This window comes from Gymnoscopelus microlampas (assembly GCF_963454915.1).
Source record: "Gymnoscopelus microlampas genome assembly, chromosome: 5".
In the NCBI taxonomy this organism is placed as follows: domain Eukaryota; kingdom Metazoa; phylum Chordata; class Actinopteri; order Myctophiformes; family Myctophidae; genus Gymnoscopelus; species Gymnoscopelus microlampas.
Genome location: NC_139942.1, coordinates 42,166,746 through 42,186,974, shown reverse-complemented (window position 1 = coordinate 42,186,974; position 20,229 = coordinate 42,166,746). Strand labels below are relative to the sequence as shown.

Genomic DNA, 20,229 nt, shown 5'->3' with positions numbered 1-20,229 from the left:
CACACACACACACACACACACACACACACACACACACACACACACACACACACACACTCATACGTAAAACATGAAACCTGTTGAATGCTAACCTTATTTGAGCAGGAAGGCTCATGGGATTGAGGCACGGAGGGGGATTTCTACCACATGACATGCAGAACTTCAATGCCAGCTGACATTCAGTATGTCAGCCTAATTGCAGCATTGCCTGACATTCTTCTCCTTCTTTTTTTCCTGGAGAATCCACATGGGATCCTTTTGGGAGGAAACAGAGATACAGTGATATCCAAAGAAATATCGGCGCACGTTTTTGGCAATATATGTGACAATGCTCTGTGTCATCATGTCAGTATTTTTTCTTGCTGTGCAACACATTTCAAGACATATCCCAATATTAATCTTTCACATTTTGCACTCCTACATCCCTTTGCACTAGATCTTTCAGTATACTGTAGTTGGCATCACATACTATATATAAAACATAGATTATGGTGAGTTCACACTGCAAGGTTTTGCCCGCTGTGTGTGAACGGTTCAACAGCGCGAATGGCTCAGTGAGCGTCTCCAGATATCTGGCATGTATGATATCTGGTACTGTCGGCGACTGGAAATCATGCAGCGTGAAATGTGTTGCGACCAGCACTGAGAGCAAACGCCACAGGACAGGTGAGGTGAACGCGGGTGCTTGTTTGATTGTATAAACAAGTTATTATTTTTGTCTGTCTGTTTGATAGATACAGTAGATGGATAGATAGACCTTTATTGATCCTGTTGTGAAATTCAGGTGTCATAAATAGAGAGAGAGAGAGAGAGAGAGAGAGAGAGAGAGATTTCATGACCAGACAGATGTTTTCATGCCAGACGTCAGAAATGCGGAGATAGAATAGAATAGAAATAGCCTACTTTTTATTCATCCCGAGGGAAATTACAGTTGCTTATATCAAGTAAAACTATGACAGACAATAAGCAATAAATGTATGCTAAAAAATACATTAAAATGTACTGGAATAAAAACAATACAAAGTTGCACGTCAAATTGCGTGTATATCGCATCCTGCTGAAGTGTGACCCAATCAGAGTCGCCAATCAGTCAGGAAACCACAAGGCCTTAAGACAGCTGATTTCAAGAAAGAGAGTTGTGTAGTGTGAACCGTATCTTATGTCTATCTGATGACTTTGAAAGTTGTGCAGTGTGTAGGGCCATAAGAACACAAAACAAACACACTTGTGATAAGAATCCAGCAGCCTTTTTTTTAACACTTGTTTTAAATGAATAGAAATAGAAAATGAAACAAATCTTGCTTTTCATCGTGTTGCTTTCGTTCCTCATCCATCCAGTTAATTTTCATCAGGGCTTCTCTGATGCTGCAATGTTCCCAAACATGTCCACACCTCGGTTCAAAACTCCCAGCAGGCCAGCCGGCCAGACAGCCATGCCCCCAGTGTTTTTATTTAGTCACCCTAATAAGATGGCCGTGACAGCTGTCGACGCAATGCATTTCGGTTGGGCGTTGCCTTGCAGAGTATTACCGCATTGCCGCCGGAGCCCGAGGCATCTGGGGAGAACATAAGAACTTCATCTATCACGCACAGGCTCCTCCAGACCTTAGTAAATCACCAACGGGTCATTCATTCATAAAGTAAAGCTGCACTATAGGTAATATGCTGGAGGGGATGGATCAGCCCTCTTTCACCCTGCTCTTAATGACTCCTCTTGACTAGTCACTGCTATTGATTGGTCTTCTGGCTAGTGTGCGCACGTAGCCACACACACACACACACACACACACACACACACACACACACACACACACACACACACACACACACACACACACACACACACACACACACACACACACACACACACACACACACACACACACACACACACACACACACACGCACGCACGCACGCACACACAAAATGCATATGTGAGTGAAATCACATGCATGACACATCTCAGTGGAACGTCACTGCATCCATCCATCCATCCATAGATGCCCACTTACTAGCATGTTCCATGCAAATTGACATGGGCGCATTTTCCCAACACATGTATTAAAGGTACAGGGGAATAATAAATGCCACTGTTTTATTATTTGATTTAAACTTGTGGTTTATTCCCTGGCCTGAGTCTTTGTTGTGAATTATGGTCAGTGCATTACCATCAAACTTTATTGTAATGTAATGTTAACGGTTTTAGATGGGCAGCATGCCTCTTTGACAGCATTAGCCTCTGCTTTGCCTTTGCCATGATTCATGCCTAAGAAATTAAGAAAGCACTCTCACTGCCTTTCACACTCTCCCCTCTTGATGAAAAAGTCAAGGTTTGTCGGCGCAGATTGCAGAGGCACTAACTTATAATGTGGAATGTAAGGAAAAATGTCATATCTACATTTATGTGTGTGACCTCAGTCATGATCAAAAAGAAAGTGCTGCGAGCAAAGGAAAATTGAAAAGGCTAAATGAAAGTTATGATTAGAACTTTCCACCAAGAACAGAATGTTTCTTCCCATTCATCCCCAACACTAATGTATTTCTGGTGCCAAATTCTCCTTTCTGCTCTCTTTATATAATATTTTCCACCACTTTTATGATGCTGCATACTTTTCCTGCAAACTCCACATTCTTGTTTCCTATTCAGTGATCTCCTTCACCTTTTCATTTTCGCTCAATTCTGTACACTATTTTGTATTACCAGCCCTGTGTAATGCCAAAGTACAATTTCTTTACTCCCGGCATTTATTCCTCTCTCTCTCTCTCTCTCTCTCTCTCTCTTCCACTTCTCTTCTTCTTGACACCCTTGTTCTTCCTGTCTCTATCACTATCTCTCTCCTCTCCTCTCCTGTCATCTCGTCTTGTCTCGTCTTGTCTCATCTCATCTCGTCTCGTCTCATCTCCTCTCGTCTCCCCTCCAGCACTGGTTGACTGAGCTGGAGATCTTTGCCATGATCTTTGCGGCGGCAGTGCACGACTACGAGCACACGGGGACCACAAACAACTTCCACATACAGACGAGGTAATGGATCATAAAATAAAAAATGCATGCCACAGAGTTGCCTAATCAATGTGTTCATTCAGTTGTCTGGGGCAGCCAGCCACATTCACTTCCAGATAGCCTGCAGCATTCATAACAGTGGGGGTGGGTGGGGGGGTTAATAAATGAACTTCAAACTCAGCTCCTTCAAAACAAATAGTCATTTTGTTGATTTCTGAAAATGGGGGTAAATTATTGCACTGAAAGGAAGACGTTTGAGGACCTTGGGTGAAGCTACTGTTGGCATTAGCCACCATAACGTATCTTAGTTCAAGTTGTTAAAAAACATTTTGCATGTACAGTAAATAGAATAGACAAATATTTTACAATGCTAAGTAATGCATTTCTCAATATAACAGGTGTCAGAGCTGTTATCTTTCACTAGTACAAGACCACACCTCAACTGATGGTTTAACTGATTTATTGACAAGAGAATGGAATTGAGAATGTGTGGAAGGACCCACGACCAAGCACCTGGGTGACGAGGTCCTAAAGGTCCTGTATAGATGCAGAGGAGGCAGTGCCAATTCGGGAGAAGATGTCTGACTAAAGAAGAGAGTAGCTATGGGTGAAGTGGGTGTATCTCTTGGTTAAGTAAGTGACAATGGGTCGTTTGAGGACTTGGGATGGAGATGGGAGTTGAGTCAGAAGTGTAAGATGGGGGTAAGTACTAAGTAAGCCTTGAGGCCCATAGGGCAGGAGCCTATCTCCTGTTTCTGTAGCGTGAGGCAGCTTGATGTACAAGTAGGCTATACACACCCTGGACATGACACCAGTATGTTGCAGGGACTTAACCCCCAATCCAACCTTTGATGCTGAGTGCCAAGCAGGAAGTCACTGGGTCGCATTTTTCAGAGCCTGTGGTATGATCCGACCAGGGATCGAACACCGACTGCCAAGTCTCAGGGCAGACACTCTAACCACAAGGCCACTGAGCAAGTCAAGATGGGAGTGTCGGCCCTAAATGATCAGTTTGTTTGAGAGTGAAGTTGAAAGATCTGGAAGACTCATAGTTTACTGAGGTGAGTAGTAAACATGAACATGAGTGTAGCATCTACCATCAGGGTTTGGTAACCGGAATGTAGAGTAAGCAAACGTTGGAGGAGTGGGTCAGATCAGATGAGAAGTGAGCGATGTTTAGGATTAGATGGAATATTTGAAGGGTTGTATGCTTTTGATCAACGTGGTGACCTGAGAAGTTGGAGTTGCTGGACAAGGAATAATCAGGGAATTGGGATAGTAAGTTTGATTAAATACTGTATGCAATGAGGTGAACTTGTAGAGTGGATGTGCTGAGACCGGAATAGAGTGCATGAGGAAACTGTACAGGTTTAGGATGTCCGGCGAATGTTCGAGAATTTGCAAAGGGATCATGTTGGCCTGGGAGAGACGATGTCATTTCAGTGTATGAAGATGACCATTCATAGCCCCAAAAGGCTTGCTTAGATTGGCCACTACACGTCGGGAACCACTGTCCTTAATGGTAGGCCCTTAAGCCAGGTGAGGCTGCCATAGTGCCATACAGGTGTATTTATGCGAAGGTGATTATTAACTGGCAGTTTCATGGTGAGGATGGTCTTATCAACTTAATTTCTTGTTGATTTGAGGCTTTAAAACACCATTGTTACTGGTATGGTAACAGGAGAGAAAACAACTGAACAGGACCGTGAGAACAGCCGAAAAGATCATTGGTACCTCGCTGCCATCTCTGGCAGACATATACCAACAACGATGCATGAGGAGAGCGACTAACATCATCAAGGACACCACCCACCCTTCTCACAGTCTGATCTCCCTTCTGCCGTCTGGGAAACGATACAGGAGCATCAGTGCCAGGACAGAAAGGTTGCGAACAGTTTCTTTCCCCAGGCAGTCAGACTTTTGAACTCCAATCTCCCTAGTATATAGTATATGAACTTTGGGAGGTATGCATTCATATGCATTAAAATAGATGAGATCAACTCTATGGATGAAATTCATTCATTTTAAAAAAAATATCTGGGTATGCTTATTTTCATAACATGAATTCTTCTAGTTTTTAGGATTTAGATTACCTGTCTTGTTTTTTCTCAACAGGTCAGACACAGCTATTTTGTACAATGACCGGGCTGTGCTGGAGAGCCACCATGTCAGCGCAGCATACCGTCTGCTGCAGGACGATGACGAGATGAACATTCTCTGCAACCTCTCCAAGGATGACTGGAGGTGAGAGAGATAGAGAGAGAGAGAGGGGGTTGACAATAGGGTGACAGGCAGATAGGGAGAAGGAAAGAGAGGCAGAGAGAGAAAGAGCTCAGTAGGGAGAGATGACAATGAAATAACTGATTGAGTGTGAAGGGAGATAAATGGTGGGAGAGAAATAAACAGATAGAGAGAGAATATATAGATAAGCTATGTATAGAGAGAATGACAGAATGATGGAGTGGCAGAGTGAGATAAAGGCCAACTTCACATAGAGAACTAGATGAGCACCATCCTCCATTGAAAACCATTTAAACGCATCTCCTGTTGGCACAAAGTAATCATCCTGCTCTGGGCTGGTAAACAGAATCGAGTTCAGAAAATTGGAATTGCCTCCGTGCTCTGTCTCACTGCCTTCATGGTCTGATAACTTTGCATCGAGTGGAACTGTTAAAAGCGTGATAATACATGAAAGGAGACAGCTGCTCTCCAACCCATCAATCATTATGCAAGTCTGACATTGACTCACTGTATTTCCATTGAACACATCATCAGTGTTAAGTACAATTTTGAGGTACCTTTACTTTACTGGAGTATTTATTTCCAATTGTCTATACTTTTACTTCTACTCCACTACATCTCAGAGGCAAATATTGTACTTTTACCCCACTACAATTATTTGAAAACGTTCGTTACTAGTTACTTTTCAGATATAAATTATTACATTATAAAACATACATTAACCACTTAAACCCTATTTTATACATAGGCTATTTGAAAGTACCGGAGTTCCGTCTATTACTTGTAATGGAGTACTTCTATATTGCAGTATTGATACTTTTACTTAAGTAAAAAATGTGAGTACTTTTTCCACCAGTGCACATCATCAATCATAATGTCCTTTTTCCTCTGTCTTGTCCAGAGAGCTGCGTGCGCTGGTGGTGGAGATGGTGCTGGCCACAGACATGTCCTGCCACTTCCAGCAGGTGAAAGCCATGAAGAACTATCTGCAGCAGCCAGAGGGGTCAGTTTGCTATCCCTATAAGCCACTATTTATGGTCTATTAGCCCTATTAACCCTAGCTGCCCTTCCGTTTACACCTCAATTAACACACATGCCCACTGTTTACAGTTCAGTTAGCAAGATCCCTGCAAGATGTGTTTGAGAGCAACATAATTATGGAAATGTAATCACAATTGAAACAAGGGGCAATTCATGCTTGAGCTAAACAAATGAGAACCATAATCTTAGTTTTGTTAGACATAAAATAATAGAGGTATTTGATGCTTTTCAGTGATGGCACTTGGGGAATTTGGTTAAATAATAGCACATTTAGTCACAAATTACAGATGAAATAATACAATTGTTAACAAAAACACAATCAGTACAAGACAGCATTATAAACGAAGCATTAGGGACGATCAGAGCATCAATGAACCAAAAGCTACTCTGTTAAAATTGTTTCTGACAAGTTATTTAAAAGATGAAACAGCTTTTTTGCTACATTAATATCCTATCTATCCTACTCTTCCCTCTCAGTGTTGAATGAACACTTTAACTGTGTATGCAGAACTCAGAATCACTATATTGTCAGTATAGAACAAATAATTTGCAAGACATAGACAATTGAAATGAACATCAACAGAACAGAACGGTAATGGGTATGGTCTGGCACAGCACACACCTGCATAAGAAAATGCTGACTCCTTTGTGTGGGGACACAACCAGGCTGGTTTAAGCCTAGTTAGAAGACTAAAGTTAGTAGTAAGTCTCACCTGTGCCTATTTAAGCTTTATTAACCACTTAAAACCTAATTAGTGTAAATGTATTAAAGAATTACATTTTCCCATTGACATGAATGGAAAAAGGCGACAGTTCCCATTCAATAATTTTTCTCTCGGAAACCGTAAGGGCTGCACCACACTAGGTAGAGAGGTTCACAGTCCAGTGGCCTATGCAGGAGAAAAAAATAATCAAAATGTATTTTTCTCTAGATTTCTTGCATCGGGCGCACCTTTCTAGTGTATACTTTGATGTACGACGAGTAGCAAGAATAGCCATATTGAAAATAGGGACGCCAGTTTGAAAGTGCTTAGATGATGCTATAGTTATGACAGCATTTGCTGCTCCGCTGTACAGGATTGTCATTCTTCCTTCATTCCTCGTCAAGTAATGTCCTCTCCTTAGGGTCTCAACTCTGATTCCATACACTTTGACTGCAGCAAACTCAGAAATGACTGGCAGTTAGATTCACATGTAGATGCTCAGCAAGAATTGCTGAATTGAAGTGTATGGGGATTTATTTTTTTTCTCTCTTGTTTTTTTGCTGAGTGAACCATCAATCACAATATCACATGACACGAAAATGATGAATTGTGCCTGCTGACATTGCAGGGAAGCAGGCAAGACTAGCCTAAAGGCCACTTATTCACCTTCAACGTGCTGTCATTTTGTTCAGCGTGACAGTGCATCACCACCTGTCCTTCCAGTTTCCTCCGAGAGCAATAATTTTAGCTAAAAGCCACATTCTGAGGGTACACAATACACATACAGTATGTGAGAATGATCACCATTATTTGGTTTATATTACGTTGCTGTCGGCAGAAACCTCCTACAGTATATCCATATTTAAACTTTTGTTGTTTTGGTAAATGAATGCCCTACTTCGCCATATAAGAGTGTCACAGAAAAGTTGTGAAAATAGCAGATCTACAAGCTCACACCGCATTGTGTGCTTGTAGATTATTATTTTTTTAAATAATAATAAAAAAGGTAAAAGAACGGTTTTGGAGATACAAGATTTCCACCCGACAGCAACGAAGGTGAAGGCCTAAATAAGACTTTGCCATAGAAGCAGCAGCTTGCCCCAGTCGATTTATTGACATGACAGGCAATGGAAGAGACAAAGCAAGGTTACATGCACTTTACTTATACAGTGGTGGAAAGTAACCAAGTACATTTACTCAAGTACTGTACTGATGTACTGTACAATTCTGAGGCACTTTTCACTTTTTAAGTAATACTTGGAACATTTCCATTTTTCAATACTTTATACTTCTACATCACTATGTCGGAGGCAAATATTGTACTTTTTACTCCACTACAATCATTTCAAAATTACGAGTTACTTTGGAGAGTTAAATTATTATATTACAGAACATACATTAACCACTTAAGCCCTATTTTAGTATAGGCTAATCGAAAATAGCCAATTTACACACTTACACACACTGTAGATAGGCTATTCCCCCCCCCCCCCCCCAAGTACTTTTTACTTTGCAATTGTATATTTTGATCAAAAAATCCAAACAAAATTGAAAAAAAGGTATTTATTAAATATAGTATATAACATAATTAAATATTCAAATATTTTTTGACACAGAATCAAATGTTGATCATGATTCCCGGCTTGGTTCCAGGCTTAAAATAATTTATAAATATTTTCTGAAATCTCTATGGGAGAACTTTATGGGTTTTCTATCTGTGGCACCACAAAATGGCTGCCACTGCTATGCGCTTTTGCTATTTTTACCTCTGTCTGAGTACTTCTTCCACCACTGGTCTTATCATTTTACACTGAGTAGACTGCTGAGTAAAATGTAATCATGCACCTCGTACACACACACAACCACGCACGCGCACACACACACACACACACACACACACACACACACACACACACACACACAAACGGAGAGCAATAAGCAAATTAATGCAGAGTCAGCATAACGCTGGGATACTGAATGCATTGTGAGTCAGTTTGCTGCAGGCTGGCTTGGGTTGCGCTTTAAGAGCTAATTTGTCACAAATGGAAATTTTGCAAAATTAGAGCTACACGATCTCACCTCTGTTTGACCTCCTACATGTGGGAGCTTGTGTGTGGTGTACTTATTTGTGGTTATAGTATGTTTAAGTGTGCTTTCATATGCACATACAAATGTGTGTGTGTGTGTGTGTGTGTGTGTGTGTGTGTGTGTGTGTGTGTGTGTGTGTGTGTGTGTGTGTGTGTGTGTGTGTGTGTGTGTGTGTGTGTGTGTGTGTGTGTGTGTGTGTGTGTGTGTGGTGTACATCAAACGTGCTTTGCAGAACAACAAAGGACATAAATACAGAAACATTGTTTTGGAGCATAGAGTGCTTTGAACTCACTTACACCCACAGGGTTCGGTGTTTCACTTTGTATTCATGTCCACGGTTGTACCGTAAGGCACCTTAGCACTTCTATGAATACACACAATTCAAACGCGCTGTGTGATGCATGTCTGCACCAATTCATCTGAGCAGCACAGTGAATAACATTATGGGGCACTTCATCATTTCGATCTTGTGTTGATTTGATTCCTCCTTTCTCTCTCTCTCCTGTAGCATTGACAAGCCCTCTCTCCCTCTCCTGTAGCATTGACAAGCCCTCTCTCTCTCTCCTGTAGAATTGACAAGCCCAAGGCCCTGTCGCTGCTCCTCCACACTGCAGACATTAGTCACCCAGCCAAGAACTGGGACATCCACCACCGCTGGACCACCTCCCTGCTGGAGGAGTTCTTCAGACAGGTGTGTGGATATATACAGTACGTGGTAGATGGGTGGGTGGGTGCCGGTGTAATAACATCCCTGTAAGTTAACACTCTAATCCTATATTAAAATTGGCTAATGGGAGGGCCGGCGGGCAGGCGATCTCTGAGGTCACTCTGACACAGCCATAATCATATTTCAGACAGACAGCTCCTGGATTGAATAAAATATTTATTGAGCATACATATATAGAGCATAAATATTTAAGCATATTTGGCGTCACGGCTCTGTCTCATTTCATTCATTCCCTGTAAGCATGAATTATAATAAATTATTTGCCAACTAGATTTCACAGGGAATGGAATGAAATAGACCCCCACAAGGGAATCATAGAAACAGAGCCCACAGGTGGATGCTGGGGTGGTGGTGGGAGCACGACAAACTTCATAGAGCAGAGCACAAAGCAGCAGCAGAGCAGCAGCATAGCAGTGAGCAGTGAGCAGGGAGGTTTTAAATAGCCCGCCCATTCAGATGGAGAGAGCATGTGACTGATCAGCTGATCAGGTGCTCTTTTGAGTTGTCTGCCTGAACTAGCTCTGCAGGCTTCACGTCATAAGGAGTTCCCAATGCAGCCACGCCCAAATATGGAGTGTGTTGGCTAACCTCAATGTGTCGTCATGGCATCAGCCACAAACAAATACGTCAGCTCAAACCTCTAGTTTAACACAAGTCAATACATTACACTTTTATTTTTTTACAATTTTTTTATTGTTTTGTTTTGTTTTTGATTGATTGAAAACTTTATTAACCCGACCTGCGGCCAGTCGAACCAATCAGCGGCAGCTATGGGAGGGATCTTGGCAAGATCGGGTGTGACGGCATCGAGAAGCGCCTATTGCATTGTAGTTCTTTCACTATTCATCATGGCCGCTACCACGAACAACAGCACTACAAGTTGCGCAGCTACTATACGTCTGATGATTGATACTTTACTTTTACTTACGTAAAAAATGTGAGTACTTCTTCCACCACTGAGCTTGACACAGTTCAAACAGATGGATCCATCTGAGGTGTAAGTGGATCCTCTGAAAAGAGATATGGCACACATCCCATGGGTACACTTAACTTGCACAGCTGCACTCACCTGTGTGTGTGTGTGTGTGTGTGTGTGTGTGTGTGTGTGTGTGTGTGTGTGTGTGTGTGTGTGTGTGTGTGTGTGTGTGTGTGTGTGTGTGTGTGTGTGTGTGTGTGTGTGTGTGTGTGTGTGTGTGTGTGTGTGCGCGCGCGTGTGTGTGTGTGCGTGTGTGTGTGTGTGTGTGTGTGTGTGTGTGTGCGCGCGCACGCGTGTGTGGTCGGGGGCTTATCCCTCTGAGGTTATCATAGCTTGGCATCAGACAGTCATGACATTTAGACTCTTAAAGTGCCATAGGTGTGCTTTTTTCCCAGCCAGCTGCAAAGTCAGGGGTTTAAAGCAAGGTTTGACTTATCTTGTCACAGAAGCAGTGCTGTTTTGAATGCACAGCACTGGTGCCTGTTGGGGGGGAACAAAAGCTATTAAATGGCTTTTCTCAGTATGGGAGTCAGATATTGGTCACATACCGAGAACAAAATTGCCTGCTGAATGAAAGACCAAAAGCTATCGCAACTTTGGTTTGAGATCTGTAGTGGTGTGGACATAGTGGCATAGGACCAGAAAAACAACACTGCGACAACAGGCCGACTGAAATGGAAATTTGAAACGGCCAAGTCGACGATTGGGCATCTTCGGTGGTGTCAAATTCACAGACTACACGTGCATGTGTGCGCACGCACGCAGGTGTGCAAGTGTGTGTGGGCAAACGTATGCTCAGGCTTGTCTGCATGTGTACATGCCTGCTCGTGTGACTGTGCATTCAATGTACATGACATGTTTTATATGCAGGAACCAAAGATGGTTTTGGAGGACTCAAACTCTTCCTGAGAGTGCTAAAAATTAACGTTATATTATAAATGATGGTGTTTTTTTTTCAGGGGGACAAAGAGTCAGAGCTTGGGCTGCCCTTCTCACCACTCTGTGACCGCAAGTCCACCATGGTAGCACAGTCCCAGATAGGTAACACACACACACACACACACACACACACACACACACACACACACACACACACACACACACACACACACACACACACACACACATAGAAATCTGATCTTCAGAAGTGGTCCTGACCAGGAATTTGTACAATATTGGTTAGAACATTGCAAGGTAGGTACTGTTCTAATTCCTATCTGCTAAAACGTCCATCTCTGACAGTTTGTATATTTTGAACGTCTGTGTAACCAGGTTTCATTGACTTCATTGTGGTGCCCACCTTTACCGTGCTCACCGACATGACGGAGCGCATCGTCACGCCTCTCATCGACGAGGCCTCCCATCCGGGCGTCTCCGGCTTCCGGCGCTCAAGGTGAGAGTTGTCTCTTTTCACATTAACTGTTTGTGACGGCACAGTCACTGGTTTATGTCTATTATTGACTCACTGGAGAAATATGGCTGGGGGATTGTGAATGGCAAAGACATATTATCTGCATTTAATGCCAAGCCCTCTTGAGACAGGTACTGTAAATGACACAGCGTAAATAAAACCAACTTTCTATCTGTATGCTGTGATGATATGGTGGAACATCAGAGCTATGAAGTAATGAGATAATTTAGTGTGGTTGAAAATGAAAACAGTAGATGAGGTGGTCCGTTCCATGATGTATTTCTCCACTCTAGGTTTCATCCCAGAGAGCCACACACCTTGAAATTGACATCTTGCAGAGATTGACATCTTGCAGAGATTATTTTGTGCCTCCATTTCACCATTACAACCTGTGAAAAGAGTTCAGCACCGTATCAGCATACAGAACAGCATTTATGACACAGAAGGAAATACGTTTTTTCCGCAGCTTAACCACGTAACACCTATTTCATACTGCTTCGTACGACAGTGTCGCACAACAAAAATAGACTATCTTCAAGCACAAATGTGTTGCGATGTGAAATGATTTGAGCTTGGAGATCGTCTTTTTACCATTTCAAAAGGCTGTTGTTCTGTGTCAGGATGTGAAGTTCTCAGACCTCCCAGACATGACTAAGTTGAACATTTGTCTGCAAATAATGACCATGAAGGTTGAAAGGCAAAATTGTTATCTACAGTAGAGTACTATGATGAACTATAATCATTATTTTTGACTCATGATGCAAAACAAAAGAAAATGGTGTGTTTTCTCATTACATGAGAGGGTACACTGCTGTTCTAGGAGACGCTTCATCTCCCACTGCACCTGCACATTAATAACCACTTTCTCACACTGTGTGACAGGAAGCATGAACATTAGTCAGCATGCCTCCAGTTGGGGAAAACCGACTGGAAATATTATACAGCATTTCTGCACTCTTTCTGCATTACACACCTGGATGCTTGTGGGTTTATCTTGGCCTCTGTGGTGTTTATAGCTGCCCCTAATCTCATTGGCTCCGCTTCCTCTGACTGTAATGCCTCTCCTATTTCACTGTGTGTTGTCTATAGTAGTAGTATAGTCCCTCACTCACTCACACCTCTCTCTCTCTCTCTCTCTCTCTCTCTCTCTCTCTCTCTCTCTCTCTCTCTCCCTCCCTCCCTCTCTCCCGCCTCTGTTGTTTTTTGCTTTTTTTTTAATGTACAGTTGGTTTGTGGTTCATTCTCTTTTTAGGGATGAAAAAAGAATACACCACTTTTACTTCAATTTGTGCACAGAATTCTAAGCGGGAATTCCGTTGCTGCTCTTTCATCTCCAGCTTATTTGGTTACCTAACATGCCACTGACTCTTTGATGCTCTTTCTCTGTCTAAACCAACAAAATGCTATGTTCAACACCGTTTCCTCCTACCTGAACAGCTCAGAGGAGATTAAAGTAGCAATTTTAATTTGTCATGATTTGTCCCCCTATACTGCTCATTGTTTTTGCACGTTTGTATTTTTGCAACTGCATTTTGCAGCGTAAGTTTTGACAGCAATTTTGATTTAGTTTCATAGTCTTTTGAATAAAATGTCATTTAATTTTAGTCATATTTTAGTCATCTGGAAAGTTTTAGTTTTAGTCTAGTTTTAGTCGACTAAATATCATAAGATTTTAGTCAACTAAATCTACAGTTGATTTTGTCGACAAAAATGTGTTTTGTATCAGTCGTAATGACTGATTTTACACTTGGTTGCATGCTGAAAATAACTGATCTACAAGCTCACAATGCGTCTCACCGCGACACATTATGAACTTGTAGATCTGCTATTTTTACAGCGCAACATCCGAGCGCAACCAAACATAAAATGACTTGACTTTTTGTTCTACTGGCAAAATTGTCTTAGTTTTAACAAAATTAACACTGCTGCATTGGTCTTGTTGTCCTCTGTCCCCCCCGCCCGTCCGATCCCCTCCAGCCTGAGCAGTATTATCTCAGAGGACGCCAAGCAGGGGAGTGTCAAGAGCACAAGGTCGGACGGCACTCCGTCGGGCCTGCTGACGGTGGACCTGAACAACTTTAAGTCACTGTGGAACGAGGAGGTCTCCCAGAATAGGGACAGGTGGAAGACCCAAGCAACTACAGGTGAAGTACAGTACATGCTACAAACTAGGTAGGCTGCTGTTGTGGTTGTAGGATGCAGTCTTAGTGCTGATGAAAGTGGAAGGGGAGTTAGGATTTTACAGCTTCACCCAGCTGATGGCTGCTCAGATGAGCACACGGGGGGAGCTGTCAGGGGGTTAAGTGTCTTGCTCAGGGATACTTCACCAAGTAGACAGGGCGGACCGAGTGACCTTCCAATTTCTAGACGGCCTTTCTACCCACTCAGCTACAGCCGCACAACAGACAATGATGGTAATATATTGTGATGAGGTATTGTGGGTTGCACAAGAGATATTTGGCAATCTGGCTATATGGAAATCTACCAGAAATAGATGGCCCAGAGCTCCTAGCGATTCAATACACTTAATTACTTACTGTTGATTTTGTCTGAGGAGGATTTTGGCCTCTGTCAGAGCGTGATGTAAATGGCTCGGGGAGCAGATCAATAAACCCATTTAATACAGCTAGTCATTGATCACGCATGAAAAAGTAAACATCTTTGTCCTGATAGAAAATATCACAATTAAAATGCAGCAGTGTAATGATGAATGGCATGCATATACAGACACAATTATGCACAGTCACACACATGCACACACACACACACACACACACACGCACTCTCGCACACGCGCACACAAGCACACATGCATCACACACACACACACACACACACACACACACACACACACACACACACACACACACACACACACACACACATCTAACTCGGGCCGTGTTTGTACCTCAGAGGCAGAGGAAAGAGCTAAAAGGGAAGAAGAGGAGCTGGACCAGGAGGAGGAAGAAGGTACGGAGCCCCAGGAGGTCCCAACTGAATCAGAAAAGCCTGACGCAAAGGAGGATAAAGCGCAGCTAGAGGAGCCCGAGTCAGGGGAGGTCAGCAGCCCACCAGATGGCCACGCAAGGCAAGCAGAGGAGGTGGCACAGCCCGGGAGCGCCACACACAAGAATCAGCCTCTACAGAATGGTATATAGCACATCAATGTTTCTATGTTGTTATTTTGTAAAGGGAATAAAAGGACAGAGAAAATGCACATAATGCTTAAAGCTTGTTGTGATATAAATGATGTACTTTTGTGTATGGCAGGTGCATAGGACACCACCCTGTGTCAACAACAAAGAACTCCCACACATTGTCATATTCACTTGCAATTTTTTTTTTTTTTTTCTTAATTTAAATTTAGAGTAGGCAATTATTTTTACCCCCTTTTTCTCCCCAATTTAGTCGTTATGCCAAATAATTCCTCCCCACACACAGTTCTGTGTGTTCACTGCTGTTGTATCCAGTGGTGTGTTCTAGGTTTTTTTTGGACGACATACTATAAATATTCCCTCCCACACGTAGTCAAATAAAATAAAATAAAAATTCTAACTTTGTGCCGCAATCCGAGTCTTGTACATCTGCAAGGTTTACCTAAACAAAATAATAATCATACTATAATTCTAGTAACCTCTGTAGTGGTGGTGAGTACGTGAGTGAAGATACCCGGTTCTCCTCACTGGCTAGACCAATTGCTCTGATTTTGCACACAGCCATTGACCATTACCATCTGAACGCAACTGTGAAGCCCGTTTTTCAATTTCATCAAATCTCAGCTTCTTATTAGCGTTTTTGTGTCAAACACTGTCGCCATGGTTACGGGGCTGCCCAGCTATGGGACGAACTGCCTCCCGGGTTGCCAGATCATGTGCGCATATCCCCCCACGGATGCGCTGCGCCGACCGGGTATGGTCTAGTAATAATAATTTACACAACACTGATGATAGTGCTGTCAAATGAATCTTTGGAGCCATCAAAGCTGCATGCATCACTTGGAGGCAAACCATTGGCACTTGAAAAGAAAAAAACCTGTGCAATACTTACAAGCTAGTCTCAAATCTCTCAACGGTCGGGTCAACAGACATTGATTAGAGTTAGCTCAATACGCTATGGTGAGCTAGCTGTGAAAGCCTCTCATCAAGTTGCATGGAAGGCTTTCTCAAAAAAAGAAAAGACAAGTTGAATTTCATGCAGCTTCGCCTCTCTCTCAGCTAAGGGGTCCTTGGCCTGAAAAACTTTGAAGACCCCTGCTTTAGACAATTTCTAAACCGTTTATCCTAAGGCTTAAGATAGTATGGTTTTTCAAAATTGCTAATCAAAACGTACCAAATCTTCAAAATACATTCACATCACATGCAATGTTTGTGCCTTGGCAAAAATGGGGGGAAAACCCTTCTGTGTGTTGGATCCAGCCCATTCAGACCTGAGGCCGACTTTACAAATGCCTTGTAAATCAGTAGTTCTCAAACGTTCTCGTGTCAAGGACCCCCAAAATGATATGTTTGGCCGAAGACCCCCATCTGAAAATATTGGTCTGACAACCATGGAATAATTTTTGTAATAATAATAATACTGCTTATAGGCCTGCTCATACATGGATTAGGATACTTCCTGTTTACAGGGTCTTTAAGCCATTTTTGGGTTGCCTTAGGCCTCTCTCTCTCTCTCTCTCTCTCTCTCTCTCTCTCTCTCTCTCTCTCTCTCTCTCTCTCTCTCTCTCTCTCTGCGACTATATATATTTTTTTTTTTAAATTAAATAGCAGATGTACAAGCTCGCAGCGCGGCCCACTTTAACCATTATTTTATACCTTAGGTATTCAAAAATAGCAGATATACAAGCTCATATCGCGTCACTTCGTGCCGCGCTATGAACTTGTAGATCTGCTAGTTTTGAAAAATCTTGAAAATGTGTGCAAATCTTTGAATATATATATATTTTTTTAAGCAAACATTTGTAGCTAAAATCTTTGCTTCTGGGGGTCCCTGGAACAACATATTTTGAGATGCGGGGCCGCAGCCAAATACATATCATTTGGGGGGTCCTTGACATGAAAAAGTTTGAGCCCCACTGATATAGCAACAGAAGTTTTCCAGAAAACTGTTAGGATTTAGAAGACATTTATAGAATCGGCCTCAGGTCTTAATGGGATAATAGCGCTCAGACGATGATGTACTCATTGTGACTGGTACAGTATGTTACCACAGGACAATTCAATTGTACCAGACTGTCCCTAGTAAATTGGTTTCAATCATAGACATTCCACCCCCACGCAGAGAAAAACAAGATATGACACAGTCATATTATACCAGGTTGCGGCGGTTGAAAGTGTTTATGTGGCCTATAGTTACTTCTTTTGGGCTTAGACCTGGTTGTTTATTTCTCTCACTAAACATGGCAACGTTGAAAGGTCAAAAGGAACAGCGCCACAGTTCATAGAGATAAATACAGTGGCCGAACACAGTATTGCGGGTCGTCTTTAGATCCCATATTCTGAGAGGACATTGAGCCCTCATTGGCTTAAGGACCAGCCAATGAGGAAAAAGTGATGCAAAAGTCAGGACTAGCGAGTGTAGATGTAGACCAGGTTTTGCAACCTGGTAAAAACTCTCTTAGGGTTGAAGAAAGGGCTGTATGGTGGAAGGCGAACATTTATGAATCACTGGTTGATGTTTGAACCTAAAAGGCGTAACTGGACACCACAGTGAAAGCTGTCCCAAACCATGACATACTGTATGCAGGATGCCTGATGATGATGATCCTGCTGAATGTCAAACAAAACAAAATAAATCCCGAAAATACTATAAAATCTCCTTCTTCCTCTGCCTCTGAGATTGTTTGCATCAATTGTTGGTATCAACATTCAACACACTTGTGTCACCTGTGCACTCTGAACGGGCTTACACTGTATTCTGTCCAACTGGTTTGATCAATTCTATTTGGAGTTGTGTTTAAAGGTTTACAACTGTTTTGTAGTTGTAATTAACTTTTGGCATGCGTGTTTACCATTTTGCATCACAGTGTGGAACGTGTTTAATTAGTGGGAATGTGTTTAGAGTTTTGTAAAAAATAAAAAGTGAATGAGTGGATGACATTTGCAAATTGACTAATACCTGAACAGTGTTTAAGGTTTAGCCAAAAGAGGGATTGATTCAACAAAATGAGTTCATAGGCCACTAAGCATTTGGTTCAGAGAATGGGTTTTAGTGTTTTAGTAATTATGAAAAACTGTAATAAAAGCTATGTGATATCCACAGTGTAATGCATTTTAAAGTCATGCCAGCATATTGAAATCCCAAACATGGGTCTTATGATAATGATTTGAACAAGTACTTACTACTTAATACAAATCATTATAGCACAGGGTAACCCACACACTATCACACAATGAGGACGAGGGGGACAATCTGATAGACGAATGGTTAGGGTGCACAAGGGCTCTAATGCCTGGCAGCGAGTCCCCCGTTCAATTCCCAGCCAGCCTGACCATTTGCTGCATGTCTCTCTCCGCATTTCCCTCCTCTCTACAGGCTCGGGCGAAAAAAAAGGATTTTCTTATCGAAGTATAAATACAGAAGTGCAGAGTCAGAGTTGTTTTAGTCAAGTGCTTGGCTGATGTTTAACAGGAACTGGAATCCGCTGATCTTCATTTTAAAGTGTGACACTTTTCCTGTGTCTCTTTCCAGGAGAAGTGTCGGAGGGCGGAGAATCTCATAGTGAACAGAATAAAGACACAGCACTCGACGGTTAGTAAAACATCCTGTTGCTTTCCACCGTATGAGCACTTCCAACCCTGCAACCGTATTTTGGGCATGCCATCGTAGTTTTGAAAGATTTTCAAAATTCAAAAATAGCTCAAATAATTAAATTGAATGCAAAAGCTTTAAGCTGATTTGAACCCAGGTTCCATTTGATGTACAAACAATACCTGTCAACCAGTAGTGGTTCTACCAACACATACAGTGTCAATAGAAGAGCAGGGAGGCCACCTCCACCTGTAGTTGTATTTTAACCCACTCTACCATATAGATGACGTTTTATTGACTGGACAGCAAGGACAGCAGATTTAAGTGGTTAAACGACACTGTGTACAATGTCAGCACCAATCGTTGTTTGTCCCCTTTGCCATGTGTTGGACGGATTGTGGGGAACCTGGGTGTTTGTAGTAGTTCATGTTTCCTGTCAGCGACAAAAGAACATGTCTCCTTTGATTTTCCACAGCAGAAGCAAAAGGCTAATCTGTTGTGTCACTGCTGCAATCCAAACTGATGGGAGGACCCCAGGCTACTGAGACCTACCTTTACTTGGGAAAGTGGCTCCCTCTACTGGACACTGAAAACACTCACGCCACCAAACACACTTTCTCTTTCTTTCTTTCTTTCTTTCTTTCTTTCTTTCTTTCTTTCTTTCTTTCTTTCTTTCTTTCTTTCTTTCTTTCTTTCTTTCACTGTGCCGACTCCTACGTAGTCGTTGTTTTTATTTTCACGCTCTTGTATGCAGATGTTTTGGATCGCTTCTCCATCCATGTAGGCTACACTATTAGTCTTCCTGCCAGTTGGTGAGCAGCATATGGCAGACAAGTGAAGGTTGCACATATATTCTATGACGACAGGGGTGATGATGGAAATTATGAAAGTAATTAGACTTTTTTTTAAAATACTTTTTAGATTTAATTTATGTTCTGTTCCTTTCTGATCCGCATAAATCGGTCTTTACGGGTCAATTTTTACACTCTCAGAGTTCAGTTAACACTGAGGATGTTACTGTGTGTAGAGCCCTGGTTACAATCAGTCCTCCCTATTTTTGTCCTTGGTACTCTTCCCTGGGAGAGGCTCCCCTGCCGTGGCCTCCACTAAAACATGTCTGTATCACAACGTTTTGTTTTGCCTGGCCTTTTCTCTACCAACGTTAACTTCCTTACTACAGTAACTCAGCCATTGTACATTCAGCTACTTTTTTTTCAGGAATTTATATTGTTATGTTTGTTTGTTTTGTAATGTCAAGTTGCATATCTGTGGATTTGAAAGGAAACAAATAT

At 42.1% G+C, this 20,229-nt stretch overlaps 1 protein-coding gene across 1 annotated transcript in view; it reads left to right on the top strand.

Moving 5' to 3' along the window:
- pde1cb (phosphodiesterase 1C, calmodulin-dependent b) overlaps nt 1-19,599 on the top strand; it is a 76,546-nt gene extending 56,947 nt beyond the window's left edge. The window contains exons 8-17 of the mRNA XM_084057094.1: nt 2,923-3,023; nt 5,118-5,246; nt 6,145-6,246; nt 9,647-9,767; nt 11,739-11,820; nt 12,052-12,172; nt 14,168-14,334; nt 15,104-15,340; nt 18,878-18,937; nt 19,413-19,599. Coding sequence (XP_083913220.1) covers nt 2,923-3,023; nt 5,118-5,246; nt 6,145-6,246; nt 9,647-9,767; nt 11,739-11,820; nt 12,052-12,172; nt 14,168-14,334; nt 15,104-15,340; nt 18,878-18,937; nt 19,413-19,429 — 1,137 coding nt within the window. The 3' untranslated portion in view covers nt 19,430-19,599. The remainder of the gene's footprint in view (nt 1-2,922; nt 3,024-5,117; nt 5,247-6,144; nt 6,247-9,646; nt 9,768-11,738; nt 11,821-12,051; nt 12,173-14,167; nt 14,335-15,103; nt 15,341-18,877; nt 18,938-19,412) is intronic.
- The last annotated feature ends 630 nt before the right edge of the window (nt 19,600-20,229 follow it).